Source organism: Lonchura striata, chromosome 19 (assembly GCF_050655825.1).
Source record: "Lonchura striata isolate lonStrDom1 chromosome 19, ASM5065582v1, whole genome shotgun sequence".
In the NCBI taxonomy this organism is placed as follows: Eukaryota; Metazoa; Chordata; class Aves; order Passeriformes; family Estrildidae; genus Lonchura; species Lonchura striata.
In genome coordinates, this window is record NC_140721.1 from 3633007 (window position 1) to 3659218 (window position 26212).

At 52.3% G+C, this 26212-nt stretch overlaps 1 protein-coding gene across 1 annotated transcript in view; it reads left to right on the forward strand.

Annotated features, from left to right (window-relative positions):
- Window positions 1-1903: 1903 nt before the first annotated feature.
- LHFPL7 (LHFPL tetraspan subfamily member 7) overlaps window positions 1904-26212 on the forward strand; it is a 58009-nt gene continuing 33700 nt past the window's right edge. The window contains exons 1-2 of the mRNA XM_031506461.3: window positions 1904-2199; window positions 12369-12507. Coding sequence (XP_031362321.1) covers window positions 1912-2199; window positions 12369-12507 — 427 coding nt within the window. The 5' untranslated portion in view covers window positions 1904-1911. The remainder of the gene's footprint in view (window positions 2200-12368; window positions 12508-26212) is intronic.

Consider the following 26212-nt stretch of genomic DNA (forward strand, 5'->3'; position numbering starts at 1 on the left):
GTTGGTACCTGTGCTGAGCATTTCAAAGAAGGGAATTCTCCCACGTCCCAGCCTGGAGAAAATTAACTGCTTTTATTAAAACACTGCAATTCCTCCCTGTTCCCTTCCACGGGGCACATTCCCAGGGAGGGAGCCTTGTTCAAGCAAGGGGTGAAGAGTCTCTGCCTGACTCCCAGTGGGTGAGTTAAAACTCGAGGTTTGAAGTATAAAATGGGGGCAAAAAGGTACAAGAAAAGGTTCAGTCCCAGCGGGAAGAGCCGTGTTGGTGACCTGCTGCTGCAGATGTGCTGGGCAGAGCTCCGGGAGCAGCACTGAGCAGCAGAAAGCAGAAAATTCCCCTCTCCAGGTCCTGAGCTCTTCCCAGCTCCTGCAGGAGCGGAGCCTTCTCTGCAGGGCTGGGAGCCACTCTGGGATTATTCTGAATTTGGGAAGGCAAACGGGCTCGTTGGCTCCTCCACCCTGCCCAGATGGCGTCGCCAGCGCTGTGTGGGACTCACCTCAGATGACCTTTCTGCAATCCACAGTGTTTCCCCCAAATTCTTGGCCATTCTATGGCGTCATAAATACTTGAAAAATAATAATTAAGTTTAACACCGTCTTCTGTTTCTCCGTTATTTTTCCCCCCACCTTTTGCTTATCTAAATGCCTGAAGGAGTACAAGAAGCGATGCAGCACATGACAGCACTCGGGTATTTCTTCAAACCAGGGATATGGGAGGAAAAACAAGGCTGAGTGTGATTTTGTCCCTTCAGAGCTTTCCTGAGCTCACAGGACGAGCACCGTCCGCGGCATTTCTAGAAGCAGGACGCAGCCAGGGCCGCACGGAGCCGCGGCGTTACCGGGGGCTCTGCCGGGGGTCGGCGGTAGGAGCGGATGATGCGGCGGCGCTGCCGCAGCACTCCGGCCGCGCACCAGGAGAGGGTGCCAAGCCCCCGGCTTGTGCTGCCGGGATCCGCACGGGCTTCCCAGCACTCGGAGCCCTCTCCAAGCGCTGAGCTTAAAACACCAACCAACGCGCCCTGGATCTAAAGGAAAATATATATATTTTTTTTTTTTTAACCAAAAGCTGCCCAAATGTCTTTACCTGTTTCAGCGCTACCGGCAGTAAGCGCCCGAAACTCGCCCGAGGACAGTAGCGCAGGATAAAGACATTTTTTGCTACATTTTAAAAAGGATCTGATTTTTCATGCGGCTGATGGACGTGGGACCGCTCGGGGGAACAGCTGAGCTCCTGGAGACCGAGAAAACCCGTAAGATCTGCGAGACACATACATAAAACATCAATCCGTGCTGCACGGGCACCGTAAGGTTCAGCAGGAAAAAAACCTGATCCATGAAGTTTTTAGGATGACTGTTCTAAAAATCCATCTGCACTGGGAGGCGCAGCTTTTACACCTCAAGTGAACGCAGGCTCCCGGGCAGCCGCTCTGCCTCCAACACCTTGGAGAAACCTGCGGGATTAGAGGATAACACCTGAGCCCGAGCCGGCGCACCCCCACTCCGAGACCTCCCTGCCACGGGGGTTTCAATCCCCCGCGCGGTGCCACCCGCGGAATTCCCGCAGCCGCGTTCCGCACGCGTGTCCCCGGCAGCAGCGGAGCCGCAGCATCGCCGTCTGCGGCCGCGGAGGGAGGGTTAAAAACACGGCCGGTAATTAACCGCGGGAATAACCCGCTGTGGGAGCCCCCAAAGCGTGCGCGCAGGTGACCCCGCTCCCCCCGCCCCGATTCCCCCCGCCCGCCGCGGGTGTCGCAACCGCGCCCGTCCTCAGCCGCGCCCCGCGGGGGGGGCGGCGCAGGGAGCGCGCAGGGAGCGCGCAGCGAGCGCGCAGGGAGCGCGCAGGGAGCGCGCAGGGGCGCGGGCAGCGCTGCCGGCCCCGCGCCCGGCCCCGCCGGCCGCCCCGCGCCGCCGATGCTGTCGGTGCCGGTGCCGGTGGCGGGCGCGGGGGCGGCGCGGGGCGCGGGCTCCCTGCCCCGCCGGCGCACCATGTGCAGCGGCGTCGGCTGCTTCTGGGCGCTGCTCTCCGCCGGCCTCCTGGCCGCCTGCGCCGCCGCCTTCCTCTCGCCGGCCTGGCTGCTGCCGCCCGGCCGCGCCGCCGCCGGCTTCGGCTTGCTCTGGCGCTGCGCCGGGCCGCCCCGCGGCTGCCACGGCTCCGCCGGCCCCGGCGGCTTCGGAGACATCCCCTCCGGTTCCTGGCAGGTGAGCGCCTCCCCGCCGCGGCACCCCCCACCGCCTCTCCCGGGTTGCCGGGTATCGCCTGTCAGCTCCCCACATCCCGCCTGCCCTTGCCTGGACTCCCCGGCATCTCCCGTCACCTTCCCGACATCACCCGTGTCTGCTTCTGGCTCTCCGGCATCCCTCATCACCTCCCCGGCATCTCCCGTCACCTCCCCGGCATCCCCCCCTTTCCTGCTTTGGGCTCCCCGGGGTCACCCCATCACCTCCTGGCCTCGCCCCACACCTGCTCCAGGCTCTCCAGGATCTCTCTGTCCTCCTCACGTCCCTAAGGTCCTCCTATCATCACGCCAGCTTCCCTTGTCCTGTCTTCCAGACCTGCTCCAGCATCCCTATCCTGCCCAGATCATCCCAGGCATCCCCAGCATCCCCCATGCTGCCCTCGGGCATCCTCTGCAGCTCCTCGTGCTCTCTCCAGCATCCCTTCTATCCTCTGCATCCCACCCGTCCTGCCTGAGCATCTCCTCAGCACCCCTTGGGTGTCCCGTGATCCCTGGGGGGTCTCATCCCTCTTCGGGACGCTTGGCTGTTCTCGGGGGGCTGTGTGGAACCCCCGTGCCAGCGCGGGGGTCGGTGCAGCCGTGGTCCCGGCAGTGCCGCGGGGCTGACCCGGCTGATCCCCCCGCCCTGGCCGGGCAGGCTCCCGCGGGGTGTGCGGGAGGGACCCGGAGAAGCTGGAGAGGTTTCTGCGCTCCCCAGCGGGGCGCTGAGCATCACTCCCGGCTGAGTTTGCTGTGCGGGAGGGAGCAGGGAGGTGGCTGAAACTGCTGCTCCTGAGACACGTGGATGCAGAAATCCAGCCTGGATGTGGGGGATCATGGCTGTCCCCCTGCCCGGCCACCCGGGGTGCCAGGTTTTGGGAAGGAAGGAGGCCCAGACCCCCCCGCTCGCCCCATGGGGTTGCTGTGGTGTCCCGGGGTGACAAAGAGCCGCCCGTCACGCTGGGTGTGTGCAGGGACCGCACAAAGCCCGGCCCCGGCATCCCACCGCCCCTTGGCCCTGTGCTCTCCCTTCCCTCTTACCCCTTCGCTCTGTGAGTGTGACATCCCTGCCTGCGCTGGGAACACACGAGCTTGGGCTCGCTCCGTCACGGTGTGGCAGCATCCCCAGAGCAGCCCCGGGAGCTCGGGGCTGTGCCGGGCACAAAGGGCGGCTGCCAGCAGCTGGATTCTCAGCCTGCCATGGAGCTGCGCTGTTATCTCTCCCAGGACACCAGGTCTGCGTGTGATTGCTTCAATCCCATCACGCTCCTTAAAACTGGCATTAGAGACAAATATTGTGAATTGCAAAGAAAAGAACCAGCTGTATAAACTCCTAACGATTTATTTAAAAAGGTGCAAAAATGCTCTTGTTTCCATGGGCTGGCCTTTGTTCAGATGTTTTTGCAAATGCGATGCAGATAAACACTTCCAAGTAATAACAAACTTTAAAGATAAGAACGAAGCTCGGCAGTGACTTATTTGAACAAGCTTCAGCCTCTGGAAACACTGGAGACCCAGAATATAAGGTAGCACGAAGTCTCTGAGTTCCTGAGCTTGTGCTGAGAGATGAATAATCACAGCACTGAGGGAAATTTGCAGCGCATTTTGGTGACATGTCCGTGTCACCTTTATTAATACCACCCAAATAATTAATGAACAACAACCAGTGCAGACTCTTTCAGAGGAGAGTGCTCCCTTACCATCTTTCTGCCATGAGGAGGGGGAGAATACCTGTTGTGATGGTTATTTGATGGGCTGGAATGTAATAAAATAGTCCTGACAGCTTTGCTGAGGCAGGCGACAGCTTTGGCTTTCTTGCTTGAGCAGCCTGCGAGCCCGCACGCCTCGGTGCTCAGCTCGGGGGAGCCGAGTGCTCAGAACCCTGTCCACGAGTTCAAGCAGGAGATTTCTATCCGCTTTGGAGAGATGGGGAAATCGTGGCTCTTTTCTCTTTGCTTTCAGAGCCGCGACGTTCATTTCCAACCTTTGCAGCGATCTGATGGGCAGCTCTCTCTTTAAAATGAGAGCCGAACGTGGACAGGAATCTGGGAGCTCCTGAGAAGAGCCTCCAGCGTTTGCTCAAGTGGAGTTTGCTGCAGGAGGGTGGGAGCTGGGGCTGCCGGGGGCAAAGGGGGCTAAAGATGATGTGGGGTTCAGGGGCTCTTCTGGAGTGGAGCTGGTGGCACATCTGGGGATGCTGAGAGCTCACCTGGGTGGGTACTGAGAACACCCGGGTGGGTGCTGAGCACACTCGGGTGGGTGCTGAGCACACCCGGGTGGGTGCTGAGCACACCCGGGTGGGTGCTGAGTTCACCTGGATGGATGCTGAGCACACTCGGGTGGGTGCTGAGCTCACTTGGGTGGGTGCTGAGCACCCCTGGGTGGGTGCCCACCCGCAGCCGGGATGCCCATCCCTGGGGAACATTGTTCTTTTTGTTTCCTGCTCCAATGTGCCGATTTGTTGAAGGGTGGGGGAGCGTTCAGTCCTGCAAATGATCGTTAATGCCAGTTGTGTGTGCACTTGGGGGATTATGTTAATCGTGCTACAAATGATGCTTTGAATCATGTCTGGAGGTTAATTAACATGCCTTTCTTCTCTTAAGAGTGCCTTCATGTCTGCTTAGAGTTGCTGGCTTTTTTCTGCTTCCTTTCATAATTACTTTGCAGCTCTCTAATATCATGGGTACCTTTAATTTAACCCTGTCAGTGCTGCTGGGGCTTTGCACGGAGCTCAGCATCATGATGATTATTTGATGGGGTGGAATATAATAAAAACACCCTGATGGCTGCAGATGTTGTGGACAGGCTGAGACCTTGCAGGAGCTGATGGAAACTGGAGAGGGTTTGGCTGGAGCCAGAGGAGAGGGGATGGTGATGGTGATATTGCTCAGGCAATTTGTGAGAGAGGCCCTTGGGATCTGTTGTGGGATGACCTGGAGCTGTGAGGGCTGCAGAGGGGCATCCCAAGGTGTGCAGGTACCCTGGGGACAGGGGATTGCTCTTGGGAGGCCAAATGCAAAAAACAGGTGAACTTTTGAGCTCTGAGTGGTTTCATTGCATCTCACAACTTTTTTCCTGGTGCCAGATCACTGTGTACGTGCAAAATAGTGCTTCATCCTCAGCTAATTTATTTTCTCTTTCAGTGGGAGCATTTGGCTCATGGGTTCCTGTCTCAGTGCTGCACTTCGGAAGCTACTGCTGCCACATTTCAGATTTCTATTTTTATTTTTCCAGATAGTCTCCAATTATTTTCAGGCTTTGCCAAGCATGTAATCTAAAATAACAAAGAAGCTGATCAGCCCATGATATTCAGGTTAAAGCCACATGGACCATTTGCCTATGGAGCCAGTGATGCCATGCTGGAGCAGAGTCCAAAATAACCTGCTCAGGATGGGGGGAGGCTTTGCCCAACCCCAGCAGTTCCTTGAGTGGGTCTTTCCTGGGCTTTAAAGCAGGACTTGAAAAGATTCAGCAAAGCTTAGTGAAAATGTACAATAAACCTCCTTACCCTTTTATTAAATCTTCACTGCTGGTTTGTCACTGCATCAGTTCAGCCCTGGGTCCCTGGTGTCATCTGGGGTTTGCCCTTTGGGGCCAGGTTTGCAGATCAGCAGCCCTGATCCCAGTGAAAAAGCACATGGGGTCCTCATGCAGATGGGAAGAAATCTGTCACTCTGTGGAAAATCTGTCACTCCTCTTCTAGCACAGGCTCTGGAATTAGGGAGAGAAGAAGTGTGACCCAAGTGTGACCAAGCGTGTGTGTGCTGGCAGTCTGCTCTGCCTCCAGAGTCGTGTATCAGGCCAGCACATTAACTTGGGATTATCAGGAAATTAACTTTTAGCTCCTCATCCTAAGAACTTCCCAAGAGACCAGCCTCTGTCTGCCAGTCCATTTGATTTTTAATTGCACTTACACAACCTTGGCGAGAATTGTAAGCACTAAATGTAAGGAATTCTTGACATCACCACCTTCATGCACATTACCCCAGAGCAGATTAATCTGCTTTCATCAGCACACAGACTTTTCTGACCTACATTAACAGGACTGAAAATACCTGGCATTGGGGAAACCTGTAATTGCTGGGTTGTGGCCCCACATTTCAGCGCCCAAGTCCCAAACCAGCCTGCTCTCAGCTCAGCTGGGCTGAAAGGGGAGCTGAGGCAGGACCAGCTTAAGGGTGGGCCGTGGGAGGTCAAGTTGATTAAAAATGCAGCCAGGCTGCTCTCAGGATTAGTTCTGCCGCTGCTCTCCGAGGGAGAGGGAAGCTGCTTTGCTTGAACAAGGAGGTGGTGTCAGCCCCGGGGCGGCGGGGCCAGGGGGCTCAGCTGAGCTGTGGCCACTGCTGACAGTGACGGCCGGGTCGCACGGGTGTCACACGGGTGTCACACGGGTGTCACACGGGTGTCGCACGGGTGTCACACGGGTGTCACACGGGTCACCTCGCTCACAGCCCCTCCTCAAAGAGCAAACCCTGAGCCCCGCGCCTCGGGCAGGGCACAGCAGAGCCCCTGTGATGGTGCATTTCCCCTTTGCGGGGCGCAGAGCAGAGTGTGGCTCGGCTGGCAGGGATTTGTGACACGGGACATTCCCTGCACGCTCCCGAGGCTGCAGAGCCCGCCGTGGCCGGGCTGCTCTGGCTCTGGGAGGACAAGGCAGACGGGCGAGCGGCGTGACCCGCGGCGCTGAGCCCGGCTCGGCTGCCAGCGCCGGGAAAGGCTTATCCCAGGCAAGGATAATGACAGCGACGGCAGGAAGGCCTGATCGGCTACCCAGCACAGTGCACTGCTTGCTGCCTAATTAAAATTTCATTAAGTTGGTTCGAATCCCTTGATGGAGGTCACAGGCACACCATTGATGTGCTAATGTCTTACTTTTCCCTTTTTTTCTGTCTTTCACTACTATCCATCATCCTCTTAGATAAAGCAGTGCCATTAGGAACTGCTTTCCAGCATCCCCAGATGCAATGGCAGCGAAAGAGACAGCCATAATTCATCAGACATATTATCTGTCCCTTATTTTCTCTCTAATTAAAAAAATGCCTCCCCCACGTAGCAACGTGAATCAGTTTGGGCATTAACTCTTCTGGTGAGCTGGGAATTGGAAAAGTTGCCTGGAAGGCCAGGACTGGCTGAGCCTCATTTTAGTGGAGCTGCTGCTGAATTTAGTGCAAAATTAGTGAATTTAGTGCTGAATTAATGCAAAAGCAACTATTTTTTGGCTGGGGAGAGATACCCCCTGTGCATGTTGCGCTGTGGGCAGGTCCCCATCCACCAAATCCTGCAGTTGAAGGGGAAGAAATGAGGGCTGGAGCCTGCTTTGCATCCCTGTGGCCCAAAACATCCCAGCTCAGGGGGTTGGGACATCAGCCGCGTCCCTGGTGGCATCACCCTGGGCTCTGCGCTCCTGCCCGCCTTGGGACAGTGACAGCGGGCACTTCCCAGCGCCCCTGGGCACGGATGGCATTTTCTGCCAGCAGCACGGAGAGAGAAGCTCAAGCAGGCAGGAGAAAGCGCTCAGATGGCGCCCAAAGGAAGGGAATTGCCGGGGAGGAGAAGCCCAGGATGTGTGGGATCCTCCTCCTGCCCGTCGCTTTAATGCCGCCCAGATGGCGAATGTTTGTTTCTGCGCCTCTGTGGGGGAAATACGAGCGAGCTGCGAGGCTCCACCCGCCCACCCCGGCCCGCAGCAACTCCCAGGTGGGGATCCCAGCTTTTCCCGGATCCCAGCTTTTCCCGGGATCCCAGCTTTTCCCGGGATCCCAGCTTTTCCCGGGATCCCAGCTTTTCCCGGGATTCCCGGGGGAAGGCAGAGGAGGCACCTGCCCACACCTGCACCGGCCTCCGGGTGCTGCCAGCATTCCTGCAAATCCCAAAGCTCAGGTCCCCACTCAGCACCTCCATCCTGATTTGGTTTTTTAACAAGGTCCATTTGGTTTTTACCTCTGCTGGTGCAGCACTACTCAGTTGAAGCCCAAAACATATTCCCATAAGGAATATTTGATAGGAAAGGGTTGCATTTAAAAATTAAAATGGTTGGATTAATTTTGCCACATCTTCTCTTACAGTTGACTTTACAGGTTTTCTCCAGCTCATTTGGGGTTTCTTAGATATTTTCTCCCAACAGATACTCCCAAAAAGCCAGATATACTGTGACCTTCACTTCCTTTTTCTCACTGAGCCTGTGACTTTATTTCCCAGTTATTTAGGGCATATCTTTTCTGCCCCCATTTCCAAAGATGCTGAAGCATCTGAGCAGGGCTGGAACACCCCAGCAGTCTGTAACCTGGCCCTCAGCCTGCTGCTCTGGGTACCACAGGCCCCATCCAGGATGCCAGCTGTTGGTGGATGGTCAAGTTCTAATTAATAAATTGCACTAATAAACTAATGTGCATCATGACCCAGTTCATAGTGATGGCAGGAGCTTTGACAGGTTGGTTTATCTCTGCTGAACCAAACACTAGGTAGTGTTTCTTAGCCCTAAAAACCCTCCTGGAGAGTTTATTTTTCCTTCCCCCTTCCTGCTTTAATGTTGGCTTTCAAAGATGAGTTAACTTTTAAAAAGTTTTCATTAGGCATATTAAGGAATTCTTCCCAGGACAGCCATTATGTGACATTTTAATTTTGATTTTTCTGATGCATGAAACAACATCCTCAGCAGATTTATTGCTAAGTGAATGGCCCAGCTATGGCATGTGTCAGACCTGTAAAACACTAAAAAACAGGCAGGGGATTGTTGTTAATCAGAATTTATTATGCTACATAAAGGCATATTTACAGTCCCACCAGGGGACAATTAATTTGTTTGGGGATAAACAATTAATCTCCCTGGGAGTGGGAGCAGAAAATCTGACATGGTTTTACGTCTTTTCCCAGCGTGGCAGAGGCAGGATTGCTCACAGCCTCCCTGGGGGCATCTCCCTGGCACTGCCAGGGGTCAGCAGTGCCCAGGGCTGGGCAGCTCTGCTCCTCCCTGGCAGGGTTTGCACTGGGAGCTGTGCTCTTTACTGGGATAAATGGGGTTTTTTCCTGCTCCTCCCTGGCAGGGTTTGCACTGGGAGCTGTGCTCTTTACTGGGATAAATGGGTTTTTCCTGCTCCTCCCTGGCAGGGTTTGCACTGGGAGCTGTGCTCTTTACTGGGATAAATGGGTTTTTCCTGCTCCTCCCTGGCAGGGTTTGCACTGGGAGCTGTGCTCTTTACTGGGATAAATGGGTTTTTTCCTGCCCTGCCTGAGCAGGGCTCTCCCAGGCAGCCTCCTGCATCCCTGCTGTTCCTCCCCACCCTGTCTGTTTTTGGGTTTCAGCCCTTGCATCTGTTTCCTGCATCCTCTCCTTTCTGCTCAAGATGCAACAGGCACAAGCAGGGAGGAGAGAGGGAGGTACTGCACAGTGGGAAGGAGAGAATTGCAGCTGCTATTCTTTGCTACCTTTGCTCCATGGACTTCTTCAAACTTAAACCTTATTATTTCTCTTTGAAAGCAGTTTTTTGATCTTTGCAGGAGCAAATCCAGTACATGATAGGAGCACAAATTCCCAGCTGAGGCCATGGAAAGGTTATGACAAAAGCAAAATTTCTGTTTTCCAAGAGCACATGCAGTGTTTTGGCAGGTAATGTCAGCACACAGCCAGCAGAATGTGGGAGCCAGGCAAAGAGCAGTGCTGTGTCCTTTTCTATTGTCACCTACTTTTGGGGCAGCTGTGCTTCTGCCACTCCTTCTGCCCCCAAGAGCTGCCTGGCAGCTGTTCAGTGGCTCAGCATTCCTGGCCCACATGGCAGAACCCAAACCTCACCATTTCCTTCCTCTATTGCCACATGAATCTTCTCCCAATTATTCATGAGACCTTTGTTCCCTTTGCCACAGCCTGGCTGGATTTGGTGGGGTTTTGGCCACCCCTGGCACCTCAGGATGCTGCCAGCCCTGAGACCCCTCAGTCTTGTTGCCAGACCCTGCTGGCAGCTCCCAAAACAGACCAGCTCTTTTGCCAGTTTAACTCACCTGCACCCAGCCTGTTTGTGCCTTTTTCCTGTCACTTTGTCCTGAAAAAAGACCTTCACACTTCTCCACAGGGATTAACAGTCTGAGCAGCTCATCAGTTGTTTCCAGCAGGAACTGTGAGTTTTTAGGGGATTTGAGCCATCACAATTAAGGAGAACCTAGATCATTAAAAATAATATGATTCACACAAGAGAGGAACCAGCCTGCTTCACAAGACCCCTTTCTGCTGAAAAATTCATTGCTCTAAATAATTAATGGTCCTTGCAAAGGAGGATGGTTTCGCTGGGCGGAAGGTGGAATACAGACGCCAGGCAGAGTAATCCTTTTTTTTGTTATGAATCCAGATTTCCTGGCCGTGCTGCTGCCCTGGGAGCAGTGGGGGAGCAGGACTGTGGCTGCTTTCCCCATGGGGCCCCAGGCTGGGAGAATGTCTGTGCAATGGGGCCATCCCATCCCATCCCATCCCATCCCATCCCATCCCATCCCATCCCATCCCATCCCATCCCATCCCATCCCATCCCACCTCACCCAAAACCCCATGGGTCCCTCCTGGAGTAGGGACAGGGCAGGGGTCTTTGTGTCTGAAGCCCTGAAGCAGCACTTGTCTGTCCAGGTCTCAGAGCCTTGGAAGGCTCTGGAGAGGAGCAGATTTCCCTGCTGGAGCAGCCTCTCCATTTCCCTGGGTAGTTTTTGCACTGCTGTTCCTTTTGCTTTGCATGTCAGGAATTCATTTGTTGCTGGGACAGCATTTGCATTGCTCAGTGCATAAATAGGCTATAAATAAGATGCTGATTTCTAATCACTGCACAGCCTCAGGAGAAGCACTCACTCCAGGGTGTCAGGTGGTGCCTGGCCTGTCCCTCTCCAGCACCAGTGTCCCTTCTTGGAGCAGTGGCAGCTGTTGGGACACAGCTGGCAGTGCCAGTGCCACCCAGCACCAGCCAGTCCAGCTGCTGAACTCCAGCTCAGCAGTCAGGAAGAGAGGAGGACGTAGGCAGTGCCAGACCTGTGGGACAGCACCACTGATGGGAGGGGGATTTTAGTTGCTGGGACCCCCCATGGGCATCCCAGGTAAATCAAATTCCTCTTCCCTTGCTCAGCCTGCCTGTGGTTTCTGCAGTATAAATTATCTGTAGCAGAGTGTTTGTGATCTCTTTGGGAAGGGGAGGGAAATGGAAAGCTGTTTCTGTAATAACCATGGCTGCACAAAAGCTCAGGTAGAGGGGGAAGATAAAAAAGGCAAACTGGGCACTGCTGACCATAATGTCTCTCCAGGACAAGAGGGCTGGACAAGGCTGGGAGTGGGACCTGACCTCCTCAGAGCAGCTCCCACAGAGGTTATAAAAACCAGGCTTTGCAGGGAGATGGGAGTGAGACCTGCCTTGGAGCTGTGCTGCTCCAGGGAGCTGAGGAGGGTGGCACTGCAGGGTGACTCACCAGAGCCAGCAGCATTCCCTGGAATGTGCTGGGAAGTGACAGGAGTTGACATGGCTGCTGCAGAGCCGGGCCCGAGGTGTCCTCACGCTGTTTGAGCGCTGTCACCAGCTGGGTGCTGGAGGAGGAAGGTCCCCACTCTGCCCCTGGCCATGCCCCTGGCTGGGCTGGCAGTGTCCCTGCTGGAACAGGCCACTCTGCTGCCACTGCCATCCGCTGTCACCTGCAATGAGGACAGAAACAGCAGCAGTCAGTGACTGAACACCTGTGCCCAAGGGCGAGCTGTTTTGCCATGAATTAATGCTTTTCCCCGTTTTTAGGATACTGGGGTGGGAGCAGCCTGCCATGTCAGCAGAGCTGCAGCGAGAGCAGCAGCGGGATCCCCAAAATGCCTGCTCATTGCCAGGCCTGCTGGGGCAGTGCTGCCCTGGGATCCATTTCAGCGTTCAGCACTGACACATCACACACATCTAATGGCACTGGTCTCAGGACGTGGCCCTTCGTGCAGTCATGCACTTGCAATTGTCACTGCAGCCCCAGTGCCAGTGACCCCTGGGAGCAGAGCATGGCTGAGCCTGGGGCTCAGGACTGAGCCGCGAATTGACGCAACAAAAGGTGGAAGGGAAAACCCATGACAGGGTTCCACTCCCCACTTCCAGAGGGGGATTTCTGGGGGGCGTGGTGGTGGGGTGACCTCTCTGACAGTCCCCTGTGTCCTTCCAGACGAGCGCTGTGCTGTGTGCGGGCGGCTGTGCCCTGCTGGCCCTCAGCTCCCTGCTGGCCATCGTCGCTGTCGTGCTGCCCGGCGGAGCCTGTGAGCGCCGAGTCTGCACCCTGGCTGGCTACATGCAGACAGCAGCAGGCAAGTGATGGGTTTGCTCTTTGGGGGGGAAAGATGGGGTGTCCTGGCATGGCATCTTGGAGCTCAGCAGCATGAGGAGCTTGCAAACTCTAACCAAGGGTGGGAGAAATGCAAGGGGCTCTTCAGTTTAGTGATTGCTTCCTGCATTCAGCACAAAAGCTATTGGACATCATCTCCAACCACGCACGGGTCTGTGGCAGAGCCTGGGCTGCAGGTCCCCCTCTCTGCCCCCAGCTCAGGATGTTGTGTAGGACAGGAGGCTGTGGTGAGTGGTGAGACCAGCCTTTCTGCTGGCAGGGTGCTGCTGCACCTTCTGGGGTCCAGCAGATGCTCCCTGTGAAGTGTCCAGTTCCATCTTTGTTGTTAAGCCTCTGGAGGGATTTCCCTCCCTGGGCTTTACACCTGACAGGGCTGCCCAGCCTGTCCTGTATCTCCCCAGGCAGCCCTGGGGATGCTGCATCCACTTAAAATTCCTTTGCAATTGCCTTTGCTTCTGCCTCGGGGGAGTGCAGAGGGAGAGGGCAGGAAGCTGGGGAGGGACAAACCCCACTGGAGACTTGTCACCCCTGCAGGGAGCCACATCCCCGAGTGTTGGACCGAACCTCCCAGCTGGACAAGAGCCATGACAGGAGATTAATGCCCCTTCGTGTCGGTGCCTGAGAATAAACTCCTTTGCTTGGAGAAATTCTCAGGGCCAGCCAGGCTTTGTTCTCTGCCTGGAGCATTCAAGCTGCTTTGGGGGGAAATCCTGTTACACGCTCTCCTCTGCAGGACTCATCCCGTGGGATCCGATCTGGGACAGATGGAGCAGGACAGATTCCAGCCATGGCTGCTCCAGCTCAGCCGGGCTGTGGGGCCACACACAGCTGCTTGTGCTGTCCCCTTCTCCCAGGCTGGAGATTCCCATCTCTGCTGGGTCCCCTGGTGTGAGACAGAGGCTGGAGGAGCCCCATGGCAGATCTCAGCTCCAGGGATGGGTCCCTTGCAGGAGATCTCCCCTGCAGGGGATAATTGGGGTGGAAAAGGGTAACCCCACATTACCTTTGCCTGGGGGGTGGCACATCCCTGCTGCGTCTGGAGCAGATACAAAGCAAAGGATTAGGAAGAGTCCCTGGAAAGGAAACCGACTGTGGCAGATAAATACAAATGAGGAGCTGCCAGGAGTTCTGGTAATATTGAACAAGCTGTAAATAAACTGTAGGCTCTAAGCGTTATTGACAAATGAAAATTTACTGGGGACGTTTGAGCAAGCTAATGGGTTGCTTTAAACCCTGGCATTGCCTGCTAAGCATTTTGTCTTGTGCTTTTTAATTTTGTGCACTGTGGATTAATTCCCATTCAGAGCCAAGCAGCCCTGAGTCAACAGAATTAAATGGTTTAATGTATTTGGATTCAGAAATGCTGCCCCTCCATAATTTCTCTCCTTGTTGCCCCCTCCCTCCCTAGGAGGAAGCTTTTCCATAGAAATCAGCTTCAGTGAGGTGACAGGGAGAGAAACTCCTCCCCAAAAATCACATTATCTCAGAGAAAAACAGGGATTTTAGGATAGATGAAATTATAGGGGAGGGAAGGAAAGCAGAGCAAGCAGGGAGGTTTGGTAGAGGAGCTGCACTCACATAAATCCAGGTGCAGAGGCCAAGGATTGATCCCTGAACCAAACAGGAACCAATCCTGAGGGCAGCCCCACAGCAAGGCTCAAGCTACAGTTTTAACTTTTTCCTGCTGTTTATTTGGAGAGCCAAGTTGTGCCTTCTGCAGCCCCAGAATGGAGGAAGATAAAAACCTCAGACAGACAGAGCAGAGCTCTAATTGCAGATGCAGACAGGCCACCAGGGTTCAGAGCTGGGCTAATTGCCACCACACTTTGAAAACACAAGTCCTGATGCCTGGCATCCATTCCTAGGAAAAAAACCCCAACATATCCACACAAAAGACAACAGGATGATCCCTAATGAAAGAGTTAATGAGCAACAGGGAGAGGAGGAAGGAGAAAGGAACATTTGCTCAGCTCTCACACCCTACAAAGAAAAAGCTGCCTCTGAGAGATTAGAGGTGGGGCTCACTCCCTGTTTATGGCATCAGCTCACTAAAATGAAATTTCTGGGGGATCCTTCCTCCCAAACCTGCATGGCAGCACCTCCCAAGAGGCTGAGGTAGCCAAGCTGGCCCATTTATGTGTGGGGTGGTCCAATCCTCAGCTGCAGCCCATTGCTATTGATGGAGAGGGGTCCTGGGGCTGACCCCAGGGACAGGGAGGACAAATGGGGGCACAGCTGAAACCCTGCCAGTTGTCCTTCAGCAAAAGCCTCTTTGCTAGGGTTTTAAAAACAGGAGGTAATCCCAGGAAGAAATGTCTCCTGCTGCATGGGGCTGAAAGGGAAGCACAGGGAATGTTCTTCAGGGCTGACAGTGCCTGTACAACCTCTCTGGGGGCTGCCAGGTGCTGCTCAGGGGTCCTGGTTTGCAGCTGGATGTTGCAGTTCATCCCTGCAAGGCTCTCAGAGCAGTTTTTCCGTGAGTGGCAGTGGGGCAGCTGCTGGGAGGAGCACGGGGCCATCACAGTGTGCCAGGCACTGCCTTCACCATGGGAACTGTGATGATGCCCCGGGGAGCCCCAAGGCTCTGCTCTGAGCTGTCACAGCCCACACAGCCCCAGCAGTGGCACTGCCTTACAGGAGTGTCCTGAGCCTGCAGCCTCTGCCAGGTTTCAGCAGGGACTGTGCTCCACAGCCCAGAGCATCCTCACCCCCATGGGAATGGCCTTCGCAGGGCAGCGAGGCTGATGAAAACTGAGATTGCAACTCAGTGAACCCCATCAAACAGAAAATCTGGGCAGATTTCTGCTTTGGGGGCTAGTGGTACTAAGGGAAGGATTATGGGTGACCATGCTCCAGCACTGGAGCTGGTTCCAGCACTGGTGCTGCTTAGGAACGAGTCCTCACAGGCAGGATGAGCAGCCTCCCTCATCCCTAAAAGCCTCCATAAAGCCAGGATTATGTTGTTGCTTTTAGGAAGCTTTTCTCTGTGTGCTCTTCAGGCAAAGGGCTCTTGCTTTGCTGGCAAGGGGTGGCTGATCCAACCTGCCAGTGGCCCCAGGGCTGCTGGTCCTTTCCCTGCTCTCTGGGGCCTGGCAGGAGGAGCTGCAGAGTTTGGAACCTCGCTGAGGGCACAGAGCACAAGAAGCTTTCAGGGAGAGTTTTGCTTTCAGCCCACACTGCTCTTTGTCCAGTCTTACCACCATCAACTCACTACTCAAGACAAACCCAGTGCTGAGGGAAATGATCCTGACCTGCCTGTGCCTTTCTAAAGTTCTTCTGGTTTTAAAGAGCAATTTCCCAGCAGTGCCACGACAGAATCAGAACAGTCACAAGGCTCCAGCAAGACAGGCAGAAACCCTCAGTTATGCAATTTAACCACACTGTAATCCCAGGTTTCATGGCAGTCCCAAGAGCTTCTTCCTGGAAAATTTGATTGCATTCTGCAGCCAAGATCCCTCTTACTGGCAGCAGCATGGTGGCATTACAGAGATGGCCTCAGCTTTAGGTCAGTTAAGCAGCAGAGTAAAATACAGGAGACTTTGTGATTTTTGTCTGTTCTTTAGACACTGATCATCCAGTAAGGACACAGGAAGGAGAATGGTTCATTTTCAGATCAGTGGGAACCTTCTAAATGTATCAATTCCCAAGGACTGAAAATCAACCTAGATTAAAACTGTTCGTGCCATTCCCAAGGGAGAGCAGCAAGGATGGGTGGAGGGTTTGGGGCAGGCTGGGGGCAGCAGTCCCTGGCCAGAATGCTGTCCCGGTGTCACAATGTTCTTTAGGAAGGCAGCACATGATCCTTTCCCCTCATTGCACCTCCCATCCCTCCCTGCATCCCAGCCCACCTCTGCGATCGATGGTGCCCTGTTTGTCCCAGCTTGTGCAGGCTCTGCATGGCAAACAGCACCATCATCTGCATCAGTATTGATCCCTCAGGCTCCCATCGATCAGCCTGGTGACATATAGGTAATGTGTAATTAGTAACTTAGATAAAAACAGCGCCAGGAGGGAGCTGCCAGACCAGTGTGTCCGTGGAGCAGCAAACAGAGGGGTCGTGGCTGCCTGGTCATTGCTGACCTGCCATTGAGCCACTGAAACTCTTCCTTTGCCTGAGGTTTTGGATCCCTCCCATCTCGCCTCTCTCTCAGAATCCAGATTGGAATAATGGCATGAGGAAGGCACTCTGCCGAGCATCCCTTCCCAACACACTGCTGGCCATGCTGGAGAGCAACATCCAAGGATGGTGCAGAGGCCACCAGACAGTGGGGACACGCTCTGGGTTCAGCGTCCCAGCACTGCTTTGAGGGGATAGAACTGGAGCAGACACTTCCCCAAAGCAGGGGACAGTTGGGAGCTGACACTAGAAGGTTGGGGAATGGCCAAGAGGGGAGGGTCGGAGCGGTCCCAGCCCGCAGAGCCGGGCGGGGGCAGACCCAGCCGCTCTCCACGGGCCATGGTGGCTGCAGCAGCCCGGGAGCTCCATCCTGTTGACGCCGAGGGTTGTTTGTCAGAGACATCCTTGGGATTCGGAAGGGGAACTCAGCAGTGGAGGCAGGGGGGAAGCAGCGCCCTGTTGTCCAGGATTGATTTGATTTAAAATCATCCGAAGCTCCCCCCATCCCTGTTTAAAAATAGCATCTTGGCTTTTATCACAGAGCCCACGCCGTCCCTCTTCTCGTGGCAGAAAAAAACATGCTCAGTCCTGATGCACTGACATTGCTGGATGTGTTCAGTCATCAGAAAAGCATTAAGGAAATGTTGCCATAAAGCTGTTTCCCCATTTAGGAAAGGTTCCTCAGAACTGCAAGAGAAGCTCCCAAAAGAAACAAAGTCCAGTCTTCCTGCAAGGTTCTTGGGCATGAAAGCAAAACACAGCAGCATAAAACCTGAGTCTGGAAATGTGTCCAGTTCCTGGATTGCAAGGGCAGCTTGTTTGTCTTTCTCTGGAAAGAGCAATGCTCCCATCACAGCTGCATGATCCTCACTGCTCAGGTGCTCACTGCCATCCTCACCCTCTCCCCTCCACATTTCACATCTTGTCCTTGCCATAGAGACAGCGCTCACACCACTGCAAGCCCTGATTCCACCCCTGGTGCAAGGCTTTTTTCCCCCTGCTTTCTTTAATTACATTAGCAAAGCCAAAGAACTGCCTTTGGCACGTTATTATTCAGTCAGTGAACTCTCACTAATTCCTGACACAACCAATAAATATCTGAGGTAGGAGCTCACTGCCAGGGAGCTGGAGAGGGGCTCGGTCACAGCCCAGCCCCGCTGCTCACTTCAGAGCCAGTGCTGCTCATGCCTGACTTACCTGTGCTCTCATTTTGTTCATTTGCACTGATGCAACTCCTCTTCTGTTACATTTTTTCCTAATTTCCTCCAGAATTCAGCTCAGTAAAAGCCACAACCATCCTGAGCCTTGTGCTAGTTTGTCCTGGAGCAAGGACTGCCCTGAACCCTGTGGAGATGCTGGGAACCAAGCCCAGGTGTTGGTACCCAGCAGTCCATCAGTCTCTTATTCCATCAGTCTCTGTGTGCTTAAGGATTTGATGAACTCCTGTTAGAAGCAACAATTGACTTTATTTTCCATTTCCCTCCCAGCTGGGAGGTGTTGTCTGGGAGGATGTTGAAGGGGGAAAATGAACTTGTCAGATCTGCAGATCGACGGGCATCAAAGGGGAACCACAAACATCAACTTCAGCCTTTCAGGAGATTTTTACTTCTGCTGAAACAGTAATTTCTCTGTGCTCACTCACTTGAATGCATACATTCAAGTGACAGATCATCTTGGTTTGAGAACAATTTCATTATTTTACTTCCAAAACCTAAAATCTTCATTGGAGAGCCAGGTCATTAAACATGGCAGTGACAGGAGAGGGGCTGGCAGCTCTCCTCACAGCTAGGTTCCCTGCCACAGGTTAAGTGCAGATCAGCCTTCCCAGGGCTCCAGCTTGTTTCACACGAGGTGCAGAGCTGCTGAAGGAGAAGGGGCCAGACCCTGGCTGTGCTGTAGAGCAGCTGAGCCCTGCTCCAGCCCAGTGACAGATGACAGAGATTCATTTCCATCTGACATTTGGACAGATTTCTTTCCTCTGCTCACTTCTCAAAGTGGGCTGTGATTCTCTCCAGGTGGGTTGTGCCGTTTGGCACAAAGCTGCTGACTTGGTGCCTTTGCTCTCCCTTCAGGCCAGGTCCCAGCAGCAGCAGCAGCAGCACTGTGCCTGGGCTAATGCCAGGAGCAGAGCATTTCTCAGTAGCCTCATTTAGAGAATAAACCAGCCATGTCCTTTCATTGGCTTCTTGGAGAGGGGCAATACATTTCCAGTGACATCAGTGACAGAAGCAATATTCTTTCATTGCTATCATCAGAAAAGAGCAGCTTTATACTGCAAGAAAGAACTATTTCACTTGTACAAAACATATTCTTTATTTCCTTAAACCTGGGGAAATCCTTGTCATATTAATATGTGTCTGAATTGCTTCTCTTTCAACAGTTCTCCCAGGGATTTGAGCTTAGACCAGTTATTGCACTTGAATGCAGTAACAGTCCATAAAAAAGTATATTCTGTAAATAATAACAGTGCTTTGTAATAAATGGAAACTACAAATAACAAGTGCCACTGGGACTCCAACACTGCTGCCCCTGAGGAAATACAGGTCCCAAGGAGCCCAACACTGTGCCAGAGTCACATGTTTTAGATGGGAAAATCCATATTTCATTTGATTCCCTCTGCCTGTGACTCTCCCTTCAGTTTACAGGCAGTTGTTCTGCTACAAGGCAGGACATTCACCTGGATTCTAACACTTTCAAGGCACCAGGGTGGGACTCATGCATATTACCAGAAGGCTCCTCAAGCCACATCTTTCCAGGCAGGCTCCTTCTTGAATTTTTGGTGAGGGATGGCTTTGATAATGGCTTGTTTTTCATGAAGTTTAATTGATCTTACTGGTTGTTGCAGCAGAGAACAACAGCAGGAGAGGGTCTCCTTTCCCATGCAAGTTCAGGTTGTGCAATAAACCAGATTCTGCAAAGCTTGAGAGCATTTATCATTTAACAGCTGGCATTAGGGGCTGCCCAGCCTGCTTGTTGCATGCTCACAGTGCTGAGCAGGATCACATCCTCTTATCTCCTTGCTGTGGAATTACATTCAGCTGAGGTTTCTTCTCACCAACAGTTTGACTTCTCCCATTCCCCTTCCTTGCCTAGCTCATGTTTGTGGCTGTTGCTGGGAAGATGGAGACAACCCTGCAATCCTCTCCAGGGCCACCTGAATGTCCTGTCTTGCTATGGGGAGGGAGTTCATAGCTGATTTTCATGCATCCTGAAGCAATTGTGTAGACATCACATCATCTTTATTGGCTCATCCATCTGCATTGAGTGCAGGGTGTAACACTGAGGAAAAAACCCTCCCTGTCCTTTCTGATGCTGGCAGGGAGCTCAGGACTGTCAGGAGCAGTCTGCAGCTCAGGGATGCATTTCAGGGAGTTTTGGTCAGCCCCAGTGCTCAGCCTGGCAATGCTGAAGTTTTTGGCCTGTTGCTAATACCAATATTAGCAGGATGAAGCCAGGCTTTGGCCTTGGGGGGAGATATAAGTGTTTGATGGGCTGGTTGGATGCTGGCTGTAATTTAAAAGGCATCTGAAAGTGGGGACCAGGACATGTCAGGACACAGAGCAGGGCAGTGTATAGAGAAGACATCACCAACAAGCTGCCTCAAATCCTAAAGGTTGACATCAAATTTAGGGCAAAGCAGGAGCTCCCCAATGCCTCAAAAAATCTGTTTTGCTGGAATTAGATGAAGCTCATGCTATTTGTAGATCCACCTGGGAGGTCATTACAGGTCCTGGCTGGCCCAGCCTTGGTGAACACAGTGATAAATCTGGGTGGCAGCTGCTGGTTGTCTTTTGTGTCACAGATTGCCCAGGCAGTTATAAACTCTGCATCTGTGCACCACAGTCTGGCTTTAGGAGCAGGGGTGAAAAGAGAGAGGAGTTCCCTGAGAAAGGAGCAATGAAGATCTAACAAATGGGTCTTTCCACCTCCTACAGTTTTGCTGACTGTGGGACAGATCTTTTGGTGGGACTTTCAGTCCCACGTTACTTGCTCTGATTTGGCTTCAGTGTCCTGGATAAGTGGGAGGTGCTGCTGGCTGAGCTGGGGAGCCAGCCCTGGGAACAGCCACAGGAGCAGTGGCTCTGGGCCAGCTGCACTTCCTTTTTGCACAGCCTGACAATGCAGGGAGTCTGGCAGAGGTCTCTGTCCTCCTGTGGGCACGTAGCACAGCTCCCAGGCGAGCTCTGCTTCGGAAATGTTTTGCTCTGCCTTCCTGTCTGAGCCTGTGCTGAGCTGGATTCCTTAGCTGGTAAGGAACAGATCTGCTCAGAGGAGAAATTTACCCTGCCCTGAGTGTAAACACAGATGGAAACGTGGTGGAGCCCTTTCCAAAGTCAAAGGAATAAATCTGTTTAAATGGCTGAACACCTGGGGCAGTGAAAGAGCAGGTGGAACATTAACCCCAGAAAGGACAGTGGGGAGAGGGCACGAACTGCACAGTTAAGTGCAGGAATTACCCCAAAGAGCATAACAGAAAGGAAAAGAGGCTCCTTTATGGATCTTTTTTAAGACTCCTGAGTTTTTTGAGCCCTGTGAGTTGCATCCCAGGCACTTTGGATGGAGCAAGCAGGTAGGCTTTTCCCCAGGACTAACCTCATCTGCCTTCTCTAGGGCACCATGTGAGGGATGCAGCCCCACGTGTCCTCCAGCTGCTGGGAGGGATCAGCAGGATTTTCCTCTCTGATTAGGCAGCTATTGCTGTGCTGCAGGAACCCTGGAAGGACAGGGCATGTTCACACCACAGGGAATCAGCTTCATGATGGTTTGGTCAGCTCTTCTGCTCCAAGCCAGTACATCTTCTATGTTCTACAGTAACAGCACTCCTGAACAAAGGCCTTGGTCCTGTAGGGCTTTATTCACTCGCTTAACCAAAAAGCTAAAAACATGGATAAGCCTTGGATGGCTGAGAAAATGTGAAATTGGGTTCTCCTCCCAGCCGTAACCTTGGCAGAAGCACAGCTCTGGCTGCTAAAGCCCATAAAATGAACAGCCCCTGTTGCTCCTGATAGGGGTATAAAATTATAATTACTTGAGAGTGACTTACGATTCAGTGAAACAAGGATCTTCTCCTTTTTGATTGAATTACTCAGTGGTTATTCCTAGAAGACTGGAAGCAGATGGCAAGCTCTGGCCAGGCGTTTAACAGCCTGAGTTATGGCATGGAGGGGATGGAGCTGAGCCCCAACCTGCTGCTCCTGTCTTCCTGCTTGCTTTGGGTCCCCATCCCAGGGTATTCCTCGGGAAAGGAGAGGCTGGAGCCTGGGACAAGATGGTTTGCAGCCATGGATGGAGATGTGGAGCATGTCCAGCAGCAGAGGGCTTGTTTTGCAGCTCAGGTGGCAGCACAGAAATGCAAAAATGTTGTTTCTGTAAGTCCAGTGCTGCTTTGGCCCAGGTAGGCACACCTTGATAGCAATCCCAGTGTGTTGTGTCAGAAGCCTGTGGATCTGGGAGGTGACAACTGCCCTTGTGTCACACAGGAAAGCTCCCCATCCCTGTAGGCCCAGGAGGAGGATGGATGGATGAAGGCAGACAGTCCCCTGGGCTGGGGTGGAACAAACACTGCTGTATAATTTCTGCCTCACTGCTCCTCCTGCCCCCGTGTATCTTGAGCACATCAATAAAATCAAATAGACTATTAGCAGCACATCCTGCTATCAGCCATGGATGGGCATCAGGCAGCCGTGCAACCTGCATTTTATGAAGTGCTGCTCCTACCACTGCTGGGGCTGCAGTGATTATCACAGCTCCTCACAGCTGGGCCACACCACAGCTTTTATGAGCTACCCTACATCAAAGGCCCTTTCTTTTTAAAGATAAATTAACAATTCTCTCCCTTTCTTTTTATTTAATAGCATAACAGCCAGCTGATTACTAGGTGAGACACCAATCTTGTTGCTGAGCTGTGCTTACTGCATTGTCTATTTGATTCTTTTTATTGAATAAGCAAATGTTCTCTCAGAGCTCTGAAGTCCTTATGAGGGAGACTCATTTTCTGCTGCTGTGATCTCTTTGTCACGGGTGGGTGATGTATGAAAAGGAATTGCAAATAGCTGTTTACAGCAAGCAAAGTCACAGAACAGCCCACTTCAATTTCTGCTATCTGTCGGAAGCTGTTGTTGGCGATGGTCAAAATTAATTAAGCAGGAAGGAAGAGAGCAGAGAGGCACTATGCATCCAGTTCTGCCATTGAAATATTAATGGTGAGCTAATCAAGAAAGAGTATCTATGAATATCTAATCAGCTCACAGTTTGCAGTTTTACTGAAGCAGTGAACTTCTGGGCAGCAGCCCTTTGCAGGAGGTGTGGGAGGGGAGGTGGGCAGGCTGCTCCTGATCACTCTATCTGGGAATAAACAAAGAGCTCCTGCCTGTGACAGGGCTCAGGGACGTTTTCCTTCCACATCTCCCATCCCTGCTGCCACTGGATGCTGCTGCATCCTTCCTGCTGTCACCTACAGCAGCCAGGCCAGGGTCCAGCCCACAGTATTCCCAGTGCTGTGTTCCTTCCTCCCCAGTGCCAGAGGAGAGCTCAGCTCCTCCAGGACTGAGCTGCAGCCTCTGTCCACATCCAGGTCTTGGGAAAAGGCTCAAAATTGTACCTTGGACACACAGCCTGGCCCTCTCCCTCCATGCCTGGTACAGGCACCCCACAGGAGGCAGCAGCTGTGTCCCTGTTTCTCCTGCCAGCATGTTTCCAAGTGGAGTTTCCAAGCTTTTCATGGGGAAACAGAAGGTGGTGGTTGTGCTGCAGGGCCAGGCTGCACTGCAGACCCCCCAAGCCTGCTCAGCTGCCTTCTCCCACCCACCACACAAGCAGGGAAAAACAAGAGGAAACAATCCCATGGCAAAGCTGGGCTGATTCCAATCAAAGCCACAAAAGTAAATGTCAGTTTTGGGTGCCAGGAGTCGTCAAGCATCATTTCTTTCTTCAGTGTCAGTGTAATGAGGGCTGTGGCTTTGGAGATTTCGATTGCTGTGTTTCTGCAAACAGTTCCCTCCTCTAACCTCTTGGAAATTGGATTTTGTGGGGCTGAGCAGTTTGTGTGCAGCAGATAGCAGCAGGACTGATAAGGAGAAACCTGTTTACACACTCACTCTCTTCTAATACTACAACTGGACAGGCAGCTGCCTAGATTATTTTTTCAATTTCTTTTTTTTTTAAACACTATCTAGTGTAATCCTTGTTGGCTGAATGTTTTGCTGCTTAACTGGGAGAAATCTGAACTAGGCAGTTTTAACACGTAACAAACATGAAAATGATGTGAAGAAAAGGATAAAGGTAATAAGTAAATATTAAATGACACCAAGGAAGAATCAAGTAGTGATCAGGAGGGAAGAGAAAACCTGTGCTGTCCTGTGTGAGGTGGTATTTCATGTGCTGCCAGGGGAGTAGGGACTGGGTACAACTCCAAATACAGAAAGGAGAGAGTCCTGGCACGTCGCTCTGACAGCCACAGGAACTTTCTGGGAAAGGAAAAGCAAAGCAGATGGCATTAGTTAAAAAGACTGGAAGGTACCAGGGATGTCCAGGGAAATGATGGCTGCATCCATTTTCTGTGGGAGGGAGAAACCCCCTCACTGCAGGTGTGTGGGTGCTGCAGTGCCAGCTCCAGCTCCTGGGGCTGATGGGGGAGCGAGAGGATTTGTGCAGGAGGAGCTCTCTGCAATGTGCTTCAATATAACCCAAATCTGTCAGCCTTTAGGGCTTGCTGAGAAGGTCATCTGTGAGCATGGCTAATTATTTCAAGCAAAGCAGCAGGCTAATTCCACTAACCTGCTCCCAGGGACTGAGCTCTGCCCTGTGCCTTGGCTCCCTAGCTGCACACAAGCTGCAGGGAATTACAGATGCATGAGAGTGTGTGTAAAGCTCATGGATATAAACAGATCCCACTGGCATGTACCTGGAGCACAGAGAGGAAAATTCACATTTTTCATAGCGTATTCATTCAGTTGTCATGAAAATGCTGCTCCAGCCAAAAGGCAGAATCTCTTCTTTCTGCCATTTAATTTTCTTTAATCTGCTCTTGACATTTATTGAAAGAAGTATTTTACCCACATCAAAGGCAAAGATTTCAAAACATCACATGGAAAAAAACTTAAGGTCAGTCCAAGTGAGGTTATGGTGGCTGACATGAGATGAAAGACTCTGGTTTCCACAAGGAAAGTCTGTGCAAAACGAGAGGCCATGCTGGCCTGTGCTCTGAGGATGCTTAATTTGCACGCTGGCAGGAGCTGGAAGTGATGGGCTTTGTGTGCCTGATACCTTCAGCAATTCAAGCAAGGCTGTCTTTAATATGAACAAGTTAAAACAAAAGATGCCTTGATAACATGAGTTTTCAGAAGGCTCTTCACTGGGGTGAAGTGTTTCCCATGGCTCTGCCCAACACTGGCCTAACTCTCTTTGCCTGGGGCAGAGCTGGGCCCTGCTTTGCCTTCACCCTCCATGAGGGAGTGATGCTGCTTCTCACATGATTAAATGAGCCAAAACACTTGACAAGATGAACAAACTGCTGAAAGTGCACCCAGTAGAAGGGCCAAGCCTGCAAGATGCCTCTGGATGTGTGGAACATCCTGAATGCCAATACTGAAGAAAGGTGTAAAATGTAAAAGACCCTCAGAGAACTTCTGCATTTAGTTCATTTTGCATGGGTAGAGGTAACAAGCTGACACAAGTTAATTTATAGCTTGGCTGTATGCTGATTGCAAAGTACACATTTCCACTCAGCCACCATGAGTAAATCACTTTCCCACTGGTTCTCTTGGCATATAAAAGAAATTTCTCCCTTCTCGACATTTAAAAAAAATCCTAATATGTTATACACTCCATGACTTTATAGCATCTTTAATATTTAAAAGGCTAGAATCTATAACCTCAACCTTTAACAAATGTACAGCAACGTGATAACAAATTTGCCTGGAACAGCTGCTATCTTGGTACCAACTGGCACGAGGAGGAGGGAAGTAATTGGCTTGTTTTCAGATAATTACCATAATTGTAGTGACACCATTTGGATCACATCTAACTGCGTTCCTGCTGCAAGTTGGATAATTTAATAATTGGCAGAATTTAGACTGACAGTAAAGGTAAAGTCAGCATATGGTGGGGAATCAGCAGGCACCTCCCTGCACTGCTGGTACAGGCTCTGCTGCTGTTGCTATGAACTTTAGCAAAATCTTCTGGCTTTGCTGCTTTTCTTGAGCTCTGTGGCTGGGCCACATCTTTGCTCCTTTTCTGATGCTTGTCCTCATGAGACCACATTTTGCACCTCTTGAACCTTTTGATTTGAGATCAATCAGTTCAGTTCACTCCTACCCAAATTACTACTTCCTTTGTGCTCTTGAGTATTTTTAGCTGTCCTAGTTCTGCTGGGGGCTTGTCAGAGCTCTGCACTGAGCAGGGATTAAACCATGGTCAGGTGCTTCCAGGCAGCAGCCAAATGCCTCTCCCAGAGGTTGAAGCCAGGCTCCCTGGAGCAGGGCTCATTGCCCTGGCAGAGCTGCAGGGCTGCTGGGCACTGCAGGGAACCTGTTCCTCCTGTTCCTTGCTG